This window comes from Myxine glutinosa, chromosome 9 (assembly GCF_964187855.1).
Source record: "Myxine glutinosa chromosome 9, kmMyxGlut1.1, whole genome shotgun sequence".
Taxonomy (NCBI): Eukaryota; Metazoa; Chordata; class Myxini; order Myxiniformes; family Myxinidae; genus Myxine; species Myxine glutinosa.
The window spans coordinates 22,475,932-22,494,978 of NC_136269.1; the positions used below are offsets into that span (position 1 = coordinate 22,475,932).

Here is a 19,047-nt window from a genome sequence, read left to right on the forward strand (position 1 = left end):
CTTCCTGCAGGAATATTTGGGGGGCGCAGAGCACATGCAGAGCAAGGGGAGCTTGGCCAGAGAGGAGTCTGCAGAAGACAGAAAGACCACCAAAGAGTGAAAGGCCCTCAGAATCGGCTTCATCGCGGGAGATATTAATGATTCAAAAGCCTTGGTTTCTACAGCGTGAAGCCGAGCTAGGTGTGAGGCAGGATCACCAGCCCAGAGGGGAGAGCAGCATTCCATTGAGCTGCAGATGGAAGCCTCGTATGTGGTGAGGGGCTCAGTCGTGCCGAGGAAGGACTTCTAACGACGGAAGATGCCCAGTCGTCGATTGGCTTTGGAGTCCAGCTTGGAAATGTGGTTTTCCCAGGAAAGATCATGGCAGATAGTGAGAACCAAAAGCTTGAGTGACAGAACCTCCTTGAGGGGATTGTTGAGAAAGTCGATGGGACGGTTTTCCAGGCGGTCTTTCGGAGAGAGAGTGTGAGATTTGTCAGGATTGAAAGACAAGTTCCATGATTTTGACCAGTCTGTGATTTTATCCAGGTCTGCAGAGAGTGAAAAGGCTGCTGCTTGTCGATCTAAGGGATGAGGGATGGTACTGCAGAGGGTGGGCTCTTCAGCAAAAAGATAAAGAGGGTTTTCCAGAGAGTCAGAGAGATCATTAATGAAGACCAGAAAAAGTACAGGGCGCAGAATACTGCCTTGAGGTACTCCAGCCTGGACAGGAAGACACGAAAGAATTCCATTGAGAGCCACATGTTTCCTATGACAGGAGAGGACGTCCGTGAGCCATATGTGGAGATTTGCATGGTTACCATAAGAGGAGAGTTTGGTGAGCAGAGCGGGGGTGCCAGACCGTATCGAAGGCACGAGATATGTCAAGGAAGACAGCTTTGATTTCCTGTTTGGCGTTGAGGACTTCCATCCGTTGTTGAGACTGCAGAAGCAGCATGTCCAGAGTAGAGTGGCCTGGTCTGAATCAAAATTGATGATCTGAGATAAAGATAGTGATGAACATCAGCTTGTGATGGGTTTGGGGACGAAGCTTTACTTGTACTGTGTATTTATATTTTTGTTGTATTTTCACCCTATTTCAACATTCTTCATGGGAATGTCCATTTAATGTTCATTGTTGTTTTTTGGTATGTCATAGTTGTCATGTCTATGCCGATGTACATCATTTCTACTGCTGATGCAGTTACCCCCTGTGGGAGGGGCTGAAATTCAGAATTTGGCCATGGCACTGGCACACATTGGCGTACTCTTTGTGAAAGGTACTATTGGGATATTTAATATCCATCAACATTATAATCAAAATGGGACAGCTGGTTCAACTTTCCCTCCAAAAAATGGCAAAATCATTGATGCAGTGACCTGCCTGTGAAGCATCAGGAGGGTAGTTTATGGTTGGGCCAGGGAACAAAATCAGACGAGAGCTCCAAGGCGATGACGCTGCGTCCGAGTTGGCCTGTCAGCCACGTCTCGAGCAATGAAAACGCTCTTCCAGCTCAAACCTAACAATGAACAATTATTGCTCGTGTCGAACTGAAGACACGTTTTTTTTGGTCGGGTTTATTCTTTCAATCGCAGCAGAGTTCACAGGATGTCCCACATCCCACTAGGGGTGACCTCGTGTGATGCTTTTGTTTATAAAAAATACTTGAATTTTGGGATAATTGTTGGTGTGAGGTACAAGCTCTATATTTGTACAGATACAAGCTCCATGTATGAAAATCAATCGTTATATCCTATTACCATCCACAGTTATGTACCCAGCCTTTGCCAAATGGGTTCAATCCCACAGAGACCTCCCCATCAAAGTGAATCAGTGGTGCAATGTGGTGGTGAGTTTGATACGATATATAATTCGTGGTGTGTGTGTGTGTGTGTGTGTGTGTGTGTGTGTGTGTGTGTGTGTGTGTGTGTGTGTGTGTGTGTGTGTGTGTGTGTGTGTGTGTGTGTGTGTGTGTGTGTGTGTGTGTGTGTGTGTGTTTTTGCGGGTTTGTTTATGTTTGCCTGTTTGTGGGTCTGTTTAAGTTCGCCTGTTTGTGGGTTTGTTTATGTTTGTCTGTTTGTGGGTTTGTTTATGTTTGCCTGTTTGTAGGTTTGTTTATGTTTGTCTGTTTGTGGGTTTGTTTATGTTTGTGGCTTTGTTTATGTTTGCCTGTTTGTGGGTTTGTTTATGTTTGTTTGTTTGTGGGTTTGTTTATTTGAGTGTGGGTGTGTTTGTAGATTTATTTGTTTGTTTGTGGGTTTGTTTGTTTGTGGGTTTGTCTGACTTGCATTTGCATTTTCATCTCTGAACCACTGGATGGAATGAGTCTACTGAGGGGTGTGCATGAGAAGCTTTTATATTTTTTTAATTTTATCGCTCCTGGGGTTTCAGGGTGGGAGGGAGGAGGGTCATGAATTCTCTATGTGTGGTATTGCGCTGCTCCCGTGTATTACAATTCATATAAAATACCCCATGTTTCTGCATGAAAAACATAGACATCATAGAATTGGGGAAATATCAGACTGTTTATGTTGTGTTTGATTGCTATGCAATTGTGAACCACTGAAAGGAATGAGTTGAAAAATGATTGTTGAACTCGATATACAGGATAGAGTTTTGGACGGTGAGAGAGATTCATTCTCCCATAAGTGGACACATTACGAGAACTGAACCGTTTCACAGAGTAATTGAACTGGTAGTTGTACTTACAGGTGTCTGGTAATGTTGTGTTATGGGGTGGGAGGGGTGGTAAAAAAAAATCAGTCCTGGGAGTGCAAGATTGGGGGAGGGCCCAGATTCTCTACTTAAATGTATCGTATAGCATCACCTGGTGGATTCCGGTATTACAAGTCATAAATCACAAAATTGGGGAATATTAATCCGTCTATAACGACGGGTTATTTGCTCGTGCTGTACACCATGCTTGTTCTGCCTGTTTGGTACTTTCATTTTATCATTTGAGTGTTGAATGTATTTGTGTTGCTTTCTTTTTCTTTCTTTTCACTGGTGGTCAAAAGTTTTTAATTTGTTGTTGTTTTTTTGGGGGTTTTTTAGCGTTGGGAATTTAAGCACCCACAGCCATTCCTGCGCACACGTGAGTTTCTCTGGCAAGAAGGACACACGGCACATGCAACGCTGGAGGATGCTGCGGAGGAGGTACGGGGTAGCATTAGATGGAGTGTAAGGAATTGCCGGATTGAATGAGATGAAAAGCAATTGTTGTACTTATAATGTACTGTTCAGGATAAAGTGCTGGATGGTAAAAAAAAAAAAAAAAATCTTGTTCGTAGTAGGTTGTGGTATTGTGTTAAGATTTAAGCTCGGTCATGCATCGTGTTTCATAAATGCCTTATTTGTTTTTGCATCTTGCGGTTCATCCTCATATTCTCCTTTCCGTGTCCCCGGTTTATTGCTTTATTCGTATCTTTGTAGGTGCTGCAAATTCTTGAGATCTATGCAAGAGTCTACGAGGAACTTCTGGCGGTGCCAGTGGTAAAAGGCAAGAAGACCGAGAAAGAAAAATTTGCTGGTGGAGACTATACCACCACAGTGGAGGCATTTGTTTCTGCGAGTGGACGTGCCATTCAGGTGATGCTCCTGGTGTTGTGACCACATTGAGTAGAGGATTAGAAATATAAACAAGGTTTTGAATGGAATGTCTTGAAAAAGACATCAAGACCTCTTCGAAGGCCAGATTTGATGGTTCCTATTGGTGTGTTCAATCAAAATCTTCCAATTTATTTTCCCACAGGCTGCCACGTCACACCATTTGGGCAACAACTTCGCAAAAATGTTCGACATCATGTTTGAGGATCCACTCTGCCCCAAACAGAAGCTCTATGCCTTCCAAAATTCATGGGGTTTGACCACCCGCTCAATTGGTGTGCTCACAATGATACACGGAGACAACCAGGGCTTGGTTCTCCCACCTCGTGTTGCGAAGATACAGGTCTTGCTATAAAACAAGTTCCACAATTCAAATGATGTACAATTATTTGAGAGAAAACAAAATGTGTCCATAACTTTCTCTTTATCATCTCGATCGCTCAATCTCTCTCTCTCTCTCTCTCTCTCTCTCTCTCTCTCCCTCTCCCTGTCCCTCTCATGTGTCCAGGTGGTCATCATTCCCTGTGGTGTTACTGCAAGTTTGCCAGAGAATGAACGCGTGGCTCTGCTCGCTAAATGTCAAGAATATCAGAAACGTCTAGTCTGCCTTGATGTGCGTGTGAGGGATGACTTTCGGGATAACTATTCTCCTGGATGGAAGTTCAACCACTGGGAACTCAAGGTATAAAGTTGGAGAAGAGTAATTGTGGAAATGTGTCTTCAGTAAAGTATCATAATGATTTAAAATGAACGACTGATACTGCCAGGGAGTGCCAATACGTGTCGAGGTTGGTCCACGAGATGTACGGCGCCAGGAATTTGTAGCTGTGAGGAGGGACACTGGAGAAAAGGTCGTCTGCAGAGAGGATGAAATGGAAGGACTTATTGTGGATCTACTTGCTAATATCCAGGACAACCTTTACACCAGGTACAAGACCAAATTAGATGAAGTCAATAAAGTTGAAAGCATGGGGAAGAATAAACTTTGAAGTAGGTAGCGTTCAAGATAAAAATGGGATTCGGCTCCAAGATTCCATAAAAGTAGAATTTTGGAAACAAGAGAGTGATCGATTGATCTTTGAATAAATGGATGAGGTTCAGCTTGAATCTTCCGGATGTTCTGCAGGGCAAAGAAGGACCTTCAGGATCACATGGTTGTTGCAGACACTATGGAGATGTTCCAGAAGGAGCTTGACTCTGGAAAGGTGGGATAATCACTGAGTTTGTTTCACTGTTTTTTGGAATATTTGTTGTAAGAAAGTATTGTTGGAAAGGCCATAATTACTTCCGCCACCAAAGGAGGTTATGTTTTCACTCATGTATGTTTGTCTGTTTGTGAGCGTGATGTCTCAAAAGGGTTATGGACAGATTTGGACGAACCTTGGTGGACAGGTTGGGTGTGTGACAAGAACGAATTAATTCGATTTTGGTGAAGATCCGGTGAAATTGAAAAATGAAAGATTGATCCATTGAAAGATGGTGCCAAAACGACATATATATACTACTCAAAAGAAGTTAAGGGTCAAAAATATTTGTGCATATAAATATAAGCTAATGAGCTAAAATGGTGACGACTAATGACAAAATAATTATTTGATGGCTCAAGAACAGAAAACACAAAACAAAAACTTTTGATTGGACACTAGTTTATTACCCTGATGAAAAAAAGTCATGCACCCCCCAAAATGATGTTCACACAAGTCGCAGAAGCTTCAGTAACTGGTGTAGCTACCGTCAGAATTCACACATTCTTGACAACTTTGGCGCATGCTGTTCATCAGGCGTTGGAAATAACGTTGAGGGATCGCTTGCCATTCTGCGACTAATCGCTGAGAGCCAGTTGCCGGAGGTTGACGGCAGGGACGTGATGTGATCGAACTCGCCGCCCTAGTTCATCCCACGCATGCTCAATGGGTGACAAGTCGGGTGAATATGCAGGCCAATCCATGTGCTGAACGTTCTGCTGCTGCAGGAAGTCGGTCACCACCCTGGCACGATGAGGTCTTGCGTTGTCGTCCTGGAACCAAGCTCCTGGTCCAATCCGTTGCAGAAGTGGAATTACCAGAGGTTGAACAATCTCGTTGAGATAACGCTGACCAGTCAAATTTCCGTTGACGACGTACAGAGGGGTTCTGTGGTTCATGGATATCCCCGCCCACACCATCACACTTCCTTCTCCAAATGGTAGACGTTGAGCAACGTTGAGGTGAGCAAATCTCTCTCCTTGACGACGATAAACACGAGCCCGGACATCATTGAACTGGAGCGAGAAGCGTGACTCATCTGTGAACATTGTCTCTGCCCACTGACCACGGTTCCACCAGATATGACGTCTGCACCAATCTCAGCGAGCCCTTCTGTGACGGTCAAGTAGCGGTGGTCGAACTGCAGGACACCGGCATCGCAAACCTCGGTCTGGCAGACGATTCCTAATGGTCTGGTCAGACACGTTGGTACCTCTGGCAGCTCGGAGTTGATCCCGAAGATGCCGTGCGGTCACAAAGCGCTGTCGCAACGCCGTTATCATCAGGAAGCGGTCTTCTCGTGCTGTTGTTGATCGGGGTCTTCCAGAACGAGGGCGATTCTGAACAGCATTAGTTGTCCTGAACCTCTGCCAGAGTCTGCCGACAACGCCTTGGCTTACATTTAGACGTTGAGCCACAGTTCTCTGGGTTTGTCCATCTTGTAGCAAGCCAATCGCCCTTCCCCTGTCTTGGATGCTGAGTTGTCGTCGAACCATCTTCAAATTTCAAGTGATGATGAATGGAAAATGCTCAGCCATTTTTCGCTAAAATTGGCATGCATGGAATGACACTCATGCAAAACACGTGCAAATGGTGCATGAGGTGTCACAATGGGTGTTTCGAGGCAGTTTGTCAGTTTAGTCTGACTAAGTTTGTGCTTCAAATCCATGAAAAGGAAATCTGGGTTAACTTAAAAAGTTTCTAAAGATAAGTGCAATGATTGCATGTCCCATAATAACGTGACGTCTATAGTCCAAATGACAACCCAAAGGGGGATATTCTAACCCTATCTGTCTTAAAAAGACATACTGACAAAAATGATGAAAAAAAATCCTTTGACCCTTAAATTCTTTTGAGTAGTATATATATATACAGTCACGTGAAAAAGTAAGTACACCCCATGTAAAGTTTTGACTTTTTCAACTTATTTCAACATACAGCTATTTGATCTTCATTTCAACAATATTGATAGATAAAGGTAATATTGTGGCGGACACGAAAGCACTGACGTGGTGACATCACCCCGCACACCAAGTGGGGGTGGGCCACGCCTGGGAGAGAGGCGTGGCCTCACGATATACACGGGGCGCGCAGCCCTGAGCAGCTCAGTGTTACAGTGAGCTCTTGAATAAAGACTCTTACAAATTACCGCGTTGTCCGCTTCCTCCTTGCTTACAAGCAGCGCGCGTAACACCACGCTTTACTGGTGACCTCGACGTTGGATCTGCCATAGCGATCCTTCCAAACACGACGCCATTGCCATGGCCAACAACGCGATGTCGGTTAAACTTCCCGAATTTTGGGAGGCCCAGGCCGAAGTTTGGTTCGTCCAAGCCGAAGCCCAGTTTCAGCTTCGGCGCCTCACCGGCGACGACACGCGCTACTGCCACGTCGTCGCCTCCCTCGGGCCCGGCACGACCACTCGAGTTGTGTCCGTCCTTCGCCACCCACCGGACGGCCACAAGTACGAGGCACTCAAGCGGCTGCTCCTAGCCACGTTCGGCCTCACGGAGGACGTACGGGCCGACCGCCTCCTGGATCTCCCCAAGCTCGGCGACACGCGCCCGTCGGTCCGAATGGACCATATGCTGTCGCTGTTGGGCGACGAAGCCCCTGGTTCTCTATTCCGGGCGCTTTTCCGTCGCCAACTTCCAGCACAGGTACGCCTCGCGTTGGCTGGGACCGTGCTAACAGAACCCCGAGCATTGGCCGCCGAGGCGGACAGGTACTTCGCGGCTTCGGACACGCGGGCGAGAGTCGGTGCGGCCGTCGCGGACCTCGAGGCTGATGCTGCTGCCCACCTCGTGGATCCCGAGGCTGATGCTGATTCACAGCATCAGCTTACACAGCATACGCAGCATGCTGATACGCACCTCGTGGCCGCCGCCACGCCCCGCCCACCGCCGCGGCGAAAACCGCCACCGCAGGGAAAACCGCCGGCTCCACCAGCCTGGCGGAGCCAGCCGCACTCCTCCAGCTCCACCACCTGGTGCTGGTTCCACGCCAAGTTCGGCCACGAGGCTCGACAGTGTCATCCGCCATGCTCCTTCAACAGGTCGGGAAACGCCCGGGCCGGCGCTCGATAGTGGCAATGAGTGCCGGCCGTTCGAGCAGCCTGCTGTTCATAACGGACACCTTATCCGGGCGCCGTTACCTGTGCGACACAGGAGCGCAGGTGAGTGTCGTTCCTGCCGGTACGTCGGACAAGCGGGCGGGGGCCCCGCGCTGCTTGCCGCGAATGGGACGCCCATCCGTACGTACGGAAAACGCTGCCTCTCTCTGCGGTTCGGAGGGCAGGTTTTCCGATGGTCGTTCGTCACCGCCGACGTGCCCATGGCATTGCTTGGCGCGGACTTCCTGTGCGCCAATGGGCTCCTGGTCGACGGAAAGCACAGACATCTTATCCAGGCCGAGACGTTCAGCTCGCTCGCTTGTGCGCTGCCCAGCTCGTCGAGCAGCTCACTGAGCAGCTCACCGAGCGGCTTGCCAAGCGGCTTGCCGAACGGTTCGGTTCCGGCCACGTTGATCTGTACGCTTCCGGCAGTGGACGAATTCACCCGCCTCCTCGCCGGCTTCCCGGCCCTCACGCGGCCCACCTTCTCGGCGGGGGCCGTCAAGTACGGGGTGGCCCATCACATCCCCACTGTCGGGCCACCGGTCTACGCCCGGGCACGCCGCCTCGAGCCGACGAAGCTGGCGGTAGCAAAAGCGGCGTTCACTACCCTGGAGCGACTCGGCATCGTTCGGCGCTCGGAGAGTGCTTGGGCGTCGCCGCTGCACATCGTGCCGAAGCCCGGCGGGGGATGGCGACCGTGCGGGGACTATCGCCGTCTCAATGACGCCACCACCCCCGACCGATACCCCGTCCCCCACATTCAGGACTTTCCGCCCGTTTGGCGGGCATGTCCTTCTTCTCGAAGGTGGACCTCATACGCGGCTACCATCAGGTCCCCGTCAGGCCGGAGGACGTCCCGAAGACGGCGGTCATCACGCCGTTCGGACTCTTCGAATTCCTGCGGATGCCCTTCGGTCTGAAGAATGTGGCTCAGGCGTTCCAGCGGCTGATGGACAGCGTCCTGCGCGACTTGGATTTTGTATACGTCTACCTGGACGATATCCTCGTCGCCAGCGCGTCCCACGAAGAGCACCTACACCACCTCCGCACGCTCTTCGAACGCCTGGGCCAGCATGGCCTGATTGTGAACCCTGCAAAGTGCCGGTTCGGCGTCGCCGAAATCGATTTTCTGGGGCACCGCGTCACCAGGCACGGAGCCGTCCCCCTGCCGGCCAAGGTGGAGGCGGTGAAGGGGTTTCCGCGCCCCCGCACGATCAGGGGGATGCAGGAGTTCCTGGGCATGGTGAACTTTTACCATCGGTTCCTGCCCCGTATCGCCCAGCTCCTGCGCCCCCTGCACGAAGCGCTCCGAGGTAAGCCGGGCAAAGGCGACGTTACCTGGACCGAGCAGATGGACGCGGCGTTCACGGGCGCGAAGCTCGCCTTGGCTAACGCCACCATGCTCGCGCACCCGGTGCCAGATGCACCGATCGCCCTCACCACCCTCACCACCGACGCCTCGGACTACGCGGTGGGCGCGGTGCACGAGCAATGGGTGCGTGGGGCTTGGCAACCGCTGGCATTCTTTAGCCGGCAGCTTTGCCCGCCCGAACGCCGTTACAGTACCTTCGACCGCGAGTTGCTCGGGCTTCACTTGGCGGTCAGGCACTTCCGCCATCTGCTCGAGGGCCGTGCGTTCACGGCCTTCGTCGACCACAAGCCGCTGATCTTCGCGATGGGCAAGGTCACTGAGCCGTGGTCGGCCCGGCAGCAGTGTCACCTCTCGGCCGTGTCCGAGTACACGACGGACATCCGGCACGTCGTGGGGAAGGACAACCCGGTGGCGGATTGCCTTTCCCGGGCCGTCGCCCACGCAGTCCACCTCGGCATCGACTATGCCCGGATGGCAGCGGACCAGGCCGCTGACCCCGATGTCCAGGCCTTGCGGACCGCCGTCACGGGCCTCCGCGTCACTGAGGTGCCGTTCGACGGCGCGGGCGCGGCCCTCTTGTGCGACGTCTCCCTCGGGCGGCCTCGCCCCATCGTGCCCGCGGGCTGGCAGCGCCAGGTGTTTGACGCCATCCACGGCCTGTCCCACCCGGGCGCAAGGGCCTCCCAAAGGTTGATCGCCGACAAATTCGTCTGGCATGGCCTCCGGAAGGCCGTCCGCGGCTGGGCCAGGACGTGCCTCGCATGCCAGCGCGCCAAGGTGCACCGGCACACCCAGGCCCCGTTGGCCCCGTTTACGGTGCCGGAACGCCGGTTTGACCACGTCCACGTGGACCTGGTGGGACCTCTGCCCCCCTCGCGGGGTTTCACCCACGTCCTCACCATGGTGGACCGCACCACCCGGTGGCCGGAGGCCGTGCCCTTGGCGTCGACGACGGCGGCGGACGTCGCGCAGGCTTTCATCGCCACCTGGGTCGCCCAGTTTGGCGCCCCCTCAGACATCTCGTCCGACCGCAGCCCCCAGTTCACCTCGGAGCTGGGGGGCGGTCGCGCAGGGGCTCGGGGTCCGGCTGCACCGAACCACGGCCTACCACCCCCAGGCTAACGGCCTGTGTGAGCGATTTCACCGCTCATTGAAGGCCGCGCTCCGGGCCACCCTCCGCGACGGCGGCTGGGTCGACAGGCTCCCCTGGGTCCTGCTGGGCCTCCGGATGGCGCCCAAGGAGGACCTGCGCGCATCCGCGGCGGAGTTGGTCTTCGGGCAACCGCTGCGGGTGCCGGGCGAGTTCCTTCCCCGACTCCACGGCACCATGGTCCGCGGCACAGCAGCGCTCCGCTCTGCAGGAGACCGCCCAGAGGTTCGTCCCGGTGCCAACGGCACGCCACGGGCACCCACCGACGCACGTCGCCCCGGAGCTTCGCACGGCGGAGTACGTCTTCGTCCGCCACGATGCCCACCAGACACCACTGCGGCCCCCGTACGACGGGCCTTTCCACGTGCTGGAGACCGAGGTGAAGCACTTCACCCTGGACATCGGCGGTACTCCTGACCGCGTTTCTGTGGACCGCCTCAAGCCGGCCCACCTCGACGTGGACCATCCACCGCCAGTGGCCCGACCCCCGCGTCGGGGCCGCCCCCCTGCGGGCGGACCCCCGGCACCGCCCAGCCACGCCGCCCCCCGGTCCTGCACCCATCCCAAGGGCAGCCGGAGGCATCCCAGATGGCATCCCTGCATCCCAGACGCCGCCAGTCGCCAGGTCGCGCTTCGGCCAGGTCATCCGTTTGCCCCGCAAACTGACCCTTCAGGTGCGCGGGGATTCTGGGGGGGCGCGTGTGGCGGACACGAAAGCACTGACGTGGTGACATCACCCCGCACACCAAGTGGGGGTGGGCCACGCCCGGGAGAGAGGCGTGGCCTCACGATATACACGGGGCGCGCAGCCCTGAGCAGCTCAGTGTTACAGTGAGCTCTTGAATAAAGACTCTTACAAATTACCGCGTTGTCCGCTTCCTCCTTGCTTACAAGCAGCGTGCGTAACACCGCGCTTTAATATAATATAACAAATATCATGAAACATTTACATTTTGTAGTCCATTGTATAATTTAAATAAACATAAATGCAAATTTCCCATGTGGAAAAAGTAAGTACACCCTTGGCTCTAATCGGTGGTATTGCCCCCTTTGGCAGAAACAACCTCAAGTAGGTGTTTCTTCTAACTGTCCACCAGTCTCTGACATCGACTGGGAGAAATTTTTGCCCACTCCTCCATGCAGAATTCTTTCAGCTGTGCGATGTTAGAGGGGTTTCTTGCATGCAGAGCTCGTTTCAAATCCCCCCACAACATCTCGATGGGATTTAGACCCGGGCTTTGACTTTTTTTTTTCTTTTTTTTTTTGTATACTGAATCGAGGCTCGTGAAAGAGCTAACATTTATTTCACAAACAAATCAACCAGACAAACAAAATATATAAAAAGAGGGAGCGGAAGACAAGAGGGGGACAGAAGGGGAAGCACACAAACATAACATTTGAGAGCAGGGAGATGTGTGGGAGGGAGAGGGCTTGAGGGCAGGAGGTGTGGGAAGGGGGGGGGACTTGGCCATTCCAGAACCCTCCATTTCTTTCTTTTCAGCCATTCCTTGGTGGATTTACTGGTATGTTTAGGGTCATTGTCATGTTGCAAGGTCCACCTTCGGTTGAGCTTCAACTTTCCGACAGATGGCCTCACATTATCCTCAAGCACCCTCTGGTACAATGAAGAATTCACAGTGGATTCTATGATGGTGAGCTGCCCAGGCCCTGATGCAGCAAAGCTGCCCCAAACCATAATATTTCCACCACCATGCTTTACAGTTGGTATCAGGTTCTTGTGGTCAAATGCTGTCTTTGGTTTTTGCCAAACATGTCTTCTGGTACTGTGGCCAAATAGCTCTACCTTTGACTCATCTGTCCAGAGCACATTGTTCCAGAAGTGCTGGTCTTTGCCTCGGTGTTCATTGGCAAACTTTAGTCTTGCCCTGATGTTCTTTCTGGAAAGCAAAGGTTTCCTCCTGGCACACCTCCCATGTAGATCAAATTTGTGCAGCCTCTTTCTAATGGTAGACTCGTGCACTTTGACATCAACAGTGGCAAGAGCTACCTGTAAGTCCCGTGATGACATTCTGGGGTTCTGAGAGACTTCTTTCAGCATCTTGCGGTCTGCTCTCGGGCTGAACTTGCTGGGGCGGCCTGGCCTGAACAAGTTGGCAGTTGTTTGGAATTTTCTCCACTTGTAGATGATCTTCCGGACAGTCGAATGATTGATTTCAAATTGTTTGGAGATCTTTTTAAATCCCTTCCCAGACTCGTTGGCATCTATAACCTTCTTTCTGAAGGCCTCAGAGAGCTCTTTTGATTTCGGCATGGTGACGCCGCACACTTCAACAACAAAGAGCAAACCAAACTAAATGTCTGAGGTTTAAATAAGACAGGTTCCTCCAAGATCCTCGCTAACGATGTTCTAATCATTTGCACCTGAGCTGGTGCACTTGATTCTAATTTTAGGTGTTTGAAGTAGTGATAAATGTAGGGGTGTACTTACTTTTTCCACATGCGAAATTTGCATTTGTTTATTTAAATTATACAATGGACTACAAAATGTAAATGTTTCATGATATTTGTTATATTATATCACCTTTATCTATCGATGTTGTTGAAATGAAGATCAAATAGCTGTATGTTGAAATATGTTGAAAAAGTCAAAACTTTACATGGGGTGTACTTACTTTTTCACGTGACTGTATATATTGTTGCGGATGTCAACGTCGGCCTTTCCCCTTACCATGGGGGGATTAGTCCCCTTGTCTTTTACGAGCCGACGTGATCCGGGGCTGTGACGTTCCTTCCGGGCGGCGTTGAATAGGGTGGTAGGCCGAATTATTCCTTTTACCTAATTACCAACGCCTCCCAGGAAGCAAGGAAATAACCCCGCCGGAATCACGGTTGGAGTGAAAACGCCGAGCGATAGCGAGCCGTGATCCGAGCTGTTAACAAGAACTAACCCGATCTGAGCGGTTCCGAATCGTGCCACGCTTACCCAATGGAGGGAAGGACTGATACGGTCGAATTAGGAAGAAACAAGGAATACCAATTGGTTTATTACAATTTCTACAGGAAGGAGGAGAAGAACACACAGTGAAGCTTATACAGTCTTATACTTATCCCTGGACAAACGGGCCCATCACACACAGACACACTCATACGGGGATGTAGAAGGTCAGGGTGATGGTCCAGGGATGATGGCGTCCAGGCAGTCGCTCCGGTCCCCGACTCGGACCGCGAAGCAGATGGTCAGGGCAGCAAAAGCTCCCCGCGGGTTGTTTACGCGGAGCGGACAGTTACAGGGCGAAAGGCACGGCTGGCTGGCGGTTACTGGCGACCATGGTCGCGTACGTCTTAAATGCACTTGCGCTATATGCGCTCCCAATGCCGCTCAATAGGCGCTCCCCAATGCGCTTTCCTCACGAGGCCTCTTTGCACAATCATGTCGCATAAGCTCTTTGGTAGCAAGCGCGATTCCTTCAGTCCTCGTATACAGTTCTCTCATAAGGGCAGTCCTTTTCACCGAGTGCAGTTGCGTAAGTCCTCTTACAAAGCCCCTCGCTCATCAGTCCTTCTGGTAAAGCGCAATTCCTTCAAGTCCTCTCGCATAAGTCCTTCTGGTAAAGCGCAATTCTTTCAAGTCCTTTTATACAGTTCTCTCATAAGGGCCGTCCTTTTCAACGAGTGCAGTTGCATCAGTCCTGTTACAAAGCCCCTCGCTCATCACTGCTGTACAAGGGCTTTGTGCGTGCGTTTATATAGCGCCGCCCAGCGAACCCTCTGGAACTTGCCAGCCGCGCACTTACCACGCCTCTCACGCCCTTTCACCCGAGCCCTGGTTGGTTGTTGGTTCTTACCGTCTCACTGCCGCTCCCCGACCTCAACGCCGGCTCCACCCTCTCTCAGGCCTACCTCGTGGTATTTGGCTGGTTTCGAGCGAAAATCGCTGCTGGCAAAGGAGATGGATTAGCCGAATCAGGGCGCGGGATGGATGCTGCCCAACGAGGTCGATTTGGAGGGTGGAGGCAAAATGAACGGGGCTTACTCTTATTTATTTTACACAACGCAGGTATCACTAATGGAAATGACCTTATTCTCACACATACTGTGACATAACTAATGTTCTAAGGTGGCCTACGTGTTGCTTGTGGACTAACTATGGGGGCAAACCTTTAACCTTTAATGATGGTATATGTACACTTCTCAGAACCGCAACAATATATATATATCACGATATTTCAAGAAGTTGTGGACGGATTATGACAAAACTCGGTGGACAGATTGGGTCAGTGACAAGAACAAGCCGATTATATTTTGGTTCAGGTCTGGATCCAGATCCGGCCTATCAGTGGGATACAAAGCATAAACTGGTCAGCCTGGTGTAGGTATGCGCTCTACTGAGTGCTGTTATAGTTTCCTCCGTGAGGCACATGTAAAGATCTTGCGACCTTCGAATTTGAATGCTGCAATTTTTTTATTTTTTTATTTTTTATTTTTTTTGTATACAAGATCGAGGCTCGTGAAAGAGCTAACATTAATCACACAAAAAGACAAACCGACACACAAAACACAAAAAACAAGGGGAGCGGTAGACAAGATGGGGAGAGAGGGGGAAGGACACAAAAGAGAGGGGGAAGGACACAAACACAACATTTGAGAGCAGGGACATCGGGAGGACTTGGGGGGAGGTGGGAGAGGATTAAAACATATGAACACTGCAAGGACTCTGGGGTGAATTACCGGGGGTAGAAAAGATCAAGGTTTTCGATGGGGGAAGATAAGAGATGGTGGTGAACAGCTGTTTTAAAGACCTGGAGGGAGGAGTGGGATTGAAGGGAGTGGGGGAGTTTGTTCCAGAGGCGGGAGAAAAGGGGAATGAAAGAGTGAAGGTGAGCAGAGAGCCTAGACTTTGGCAGTTTAACCAGAAGAGGGTTGCAGGCAGATCTTGTGCGACCTGAAGGAATATTGGGGGGACAGAGCACAGAGAGAGCTGGGGGAGCAAGGCCGGAGAGGAGTCGGTAGAAGACAGAAAGACCACCAACCTGCCTGCGGTGAGTGAGTGAAAGGCCCTCGGCGTTGACTACATCGCAGGAGATTCCAATGATTCTGAAAGCTTTGGCCTCAACAGCGTGAAGCCGAGCAAGGTGTGAGGCAGGAGCACCAGCCCAGAGGGGGGAACAGTATTCCATTGAGCTGCGGATGAAAGCCTTGTATGTGGTGAGGAGCTCAGGTGTGCCAAGGAAGGACTTCGCACGACGGAGGATGCCCAGTCGGCGACTGGCTTTGGAGGCCAGCTTGGAAATGTGGTTTTCCCAAGAAAGATCATGGCAGATAGTGAGACCCAAAAGCTTGAGCGACAGAACTTCTTGGAGAGGATTGTTGAGAAAGTAGATGGGAGGGTTGTCCAGTCGGTCCTTTCGGAGAGACATTGTAAGAGTGTGAGATTTGTCAGGATTGAAAGACATGTTCCACTTGTTTGACCAGTCTGTGATTTTGTCCAGGTCTGCAGAGAGTGAGGAGGCTGCAGACTGCCGATCTGAGGGATGAGGAATGGAGCGACAGAGAGTAGAGTCGTCAGCAAAGAGATAGAGAGGATTTTCAAGAGAGTCAGAGAGATCATTGATGAAGACCAGAAAAAGCACAGGGCCCAGAACAGTACCTTGGGGAACTCCAGCCTGAACAGGAAGAGGAGATGAGAGAAACCCATTCAGGGCCACACGTTGACTACGACCAGAGAGGAAGTCCGCCAGCCATGCGTGGAGATTTCCATGGATACCAAAGGAGGAGAGTTTGGAGAGCAGAGCAGGGTGCCAGACCGTATCGAAGGCACGTGAAATGTCAAGGGAGACAGCTCTAATTTCCTGTTTGGCGTTGAGGACCTCCATCCATTGTTGAGAAAGCAGAAGCAGCATGTCCAGAGTAGAGTGACCAGGTCTGAAACCAAATTGATGATCAGAGATCAAGCCATTGGAGAAGAGGAAAGATTTAATATCTGAAGCAATGATGGATTCCATGACTTTGCTGATAATTGGGAGAAGGCTGATTGGTCTGTAGTTGCTGGGATCTGTTTTTGCACCTTTTTTGTGCAAAGCGGTGATGTTGGCTGATTTCCAAGCAGATGGCAGATGACCTTGAGCAAAAGAGAGGGTGAAGAGAACAGAAAGAGGGAGTGAAAGTGCAGAAGAACATGATTTTAGGACCCGTGGGCTGATGCCGTCAGGACCAGTTGCAGAATCAGAGTCGAGGGTTGCCAGAAACTTTTCCACCTTGTCAGGAGGAAAGGACACAGAGTCCAGGAGCAGCTGGGTACGACTGGGTACGGTGGGTACAGAGAGGGATGGGTTTGGGACACAAGATTTAGAGGCAAACACAGAGTTGAGGCATTCAGCTTTTTCACGTGCGGAGTCAGCCGTTAAGCCGTTTGAGGTGAGGGAGGGGATGGAGGGGGAACAAACACCAGAAACAGATTTGACCAGACGCCACCAGGATTTGGAAGAGGGAGACAGATAAGAGAGTTCGGTCTTGAGAATGGTGAGATATTGTTTCCTGGCTCTCCTGAGGGTGGACACACACTTGTTTCGGGCTTTGTGAAAGGAAATGAGATTTCCTTCCGTTGGATTTGCTTTCCAGGAGACGAAAGCAAGTTGTTTCAGGGCAACAGCCTCACCACAAGATTCCGTGTACCATGGATGGGAGGAAGGGTATGACAACTGAAGACGAGATGGTATAAATCTGTGCATGAGAGAGAGCAATTTACTTTGAAAGAATTCCCAGGATGAGTTGATGTCAGAGGCAGTAGAGATGGGAGACCAGTCCAGATGATTGATGGCTGCTTGAAGACCGTGCCAGTTGGCCTGAGTGAAATGCCAGACTCGTCGACGCTGAGGAGGCTCTCTGAGAATGGTCAGAGAGATGTCCACTTTGACAAGCACATGATCAGATGAGCCGATTGGAGCAGAAGAAGAGCAGCAGACATTTTCAGGGAAGTTCGTCATAACCAAATCCAGAAGAGAAGATGCTCCGTTGACTGAGATCCGGGTCGGGAAATTGACAGATTGCGTCAGTCCCAGTGAGTCGCAGAAGTCCTTTGCTGAAGAGCAAATTATGTTTGTGTCGTCTTTATTTGCTTATAGTACTGAATGTTTTTGCCTTACTACATTTTTTTTTAACTTTTAATGAAATGGTCATTCTAATGAAGTGCAATGAAGTATTGCCCACTTGTGGACTTTAGTTGTTGAATCACTCTTCCCGAGATAATTGTTCTCGGCATCTTGTACATATATGTTCCGTTCGAATGTGGTGATCATTATGCCTTCCAGATCGTTCAGGTTCCCTTTTGTGGGGAGATAAGTTGTGAAGACTGGATAAAGAAGACCACTGCCAGGTAAAAGTTGCAAAGTAAAGGTCCAGTCTCTTGTGCAAACTTAAAAAGAACAAGGTACAAACAAACAAAAATTAATCTGTTGCTGTGCTCCATCACCATATCAGGGATGAAGATGTTGACACAGGAGCTCCTTCCATGGGAGCCAAAGGTCTCTGCATCCCATTTGAGCCGCTCCGGCAATTGGCACCTGGCGCGTTCTGCATAAGTGGCAAGGAGCCTGCGAAGTTTTACACGCTTTTTGGGCGCAGCTACTAGTGGATGTTTTTTAAACACCGTACCATTTCTTGCTGGAAGTTTTATTCACCAACTAAAAAGCTGCTAACTCGGGGTTATTGGTTACCACATACAGTTGCCTACGTCTCACCAACTTTGTTGGTTTTTGTTAGAAAAGAGACTTTTTGCTGCTCGTCCTTTTTTGTAAGCTCTTCTTTTGCCTCTTTGGAAGCAAAATGGTGGGATGGGTTTCAATGGGAATGAAAAGTTGTGCACTGATGGTGGGTGACCTAATAAACTCCATTCTCTCATGTTCTCAATCTATTCACATTGTGTATACCATAGAATATAGATGACTAGTAAAAATACACATCTCGAGTGACGAGAAAAGCAAGCAAGTCCACCAAGTACCTGTTCCCTGTGACGGGAAAAGTTTCAGTTAATCTGTCAATTTAAATTATTTCATTGACTTTAAAAAAGGTTAATTGTGTTCCACTCTTGGTTTCACTCAGAACCAAAGCTCTGAGCTACATATGCCGCCCACCGCAAAATGGTGGTGCAACATCGAGTGGCGGAGGTTGGATTTGTCTAAAAAGAGGACGAACTGTCCTGCTTGCGAAATAAAATTTGGCATCAACATTGTTCATGCTTGTTCTCCCATCATTTCAAAAGTGAATGTTCAGCTTTTCAAATGCAGCGTGGGAAGTGGTCGTTGTAAACGGGTGACAGATGAACACACGGACAGACACCACGGTTCACAATATATAATGGACGACTTCCCTTACAAGGAACTTCAACACAGAAAGAGACTATTCGGCCAATCGAGCCTGCACAATGGTTGCCAACCAATGACAGTTTTTTGTATACACAGTCAAAGCTTTTGTGGAAGAGCCAGAACACTGAACGGATCTGGATGCAATGGAATGCAAGAGACAGTAGAGAGGGGAGCGATGCTAACAGTGGAGTTTAAGGACTTTTCTCCTGCCTCTGGAACAAACTCCCTCACTCTCTTCAATCCCACTCCTCCCTCCAGG

At 50.5% G+C, this 19,047-nt stretch overlaps 1 protein-coding gene and 1 pseudogene across 2 annotated transcripts in view; both read left to right on the plus strand.

Moving 5' to 3' along the window:
* Positions 1–18,655, plus strand: part of EPRS1 (glutamyl-prolyl-tRNA synthetase 1) — an 82,929-nt gene extending 64,274 nt beyond the window's left edge. For both annotated transcript variants that reach the window (XM_078784182.1, XM_078784183.1), the window contains exons 29-37: positions 1,750–1,829; positions 3,035–3,136; positions 3,413–3,568; positions 3,732–3,929; positions 4,095–4,268; positions 4,354–4,514; positions 4,713–4,791; positions 17,736–17,800; positions 17,905–18,655. In XM_078784182.1, the coding sequence (XP_078640308.1) occupies positions 1,750–1,829; positions 3,035–3,136; positions 3,413–3,568; positions 3,732–3,929; positions 4,095–4,268; positions 4,354–4,514; positions 4,713–4,791; positions 17,736–17,800; positions 17,905–18,055 (1,166 nt within the window). In that variant the 3' untranslated portion in view covers positions 18,056–18,655. The remainder of the gene's footprint in view (positions 1–1,749; positions 1,830–3,034; positions 3,137–3,412; positions 3,569–3,731; positions 3,930–4,094; positions 4,269–4,353; positions 4,515–4,712; positions 4,792–17,735; positions 17,801–17,904) is intronic.
* On the plus strand, positions 10,218–13,997 carry LOC144893687 (uncharacterized; annotated as a pseudogene).
* Positions 18,656–19,047: the final 392 nt, after the last annotated feature.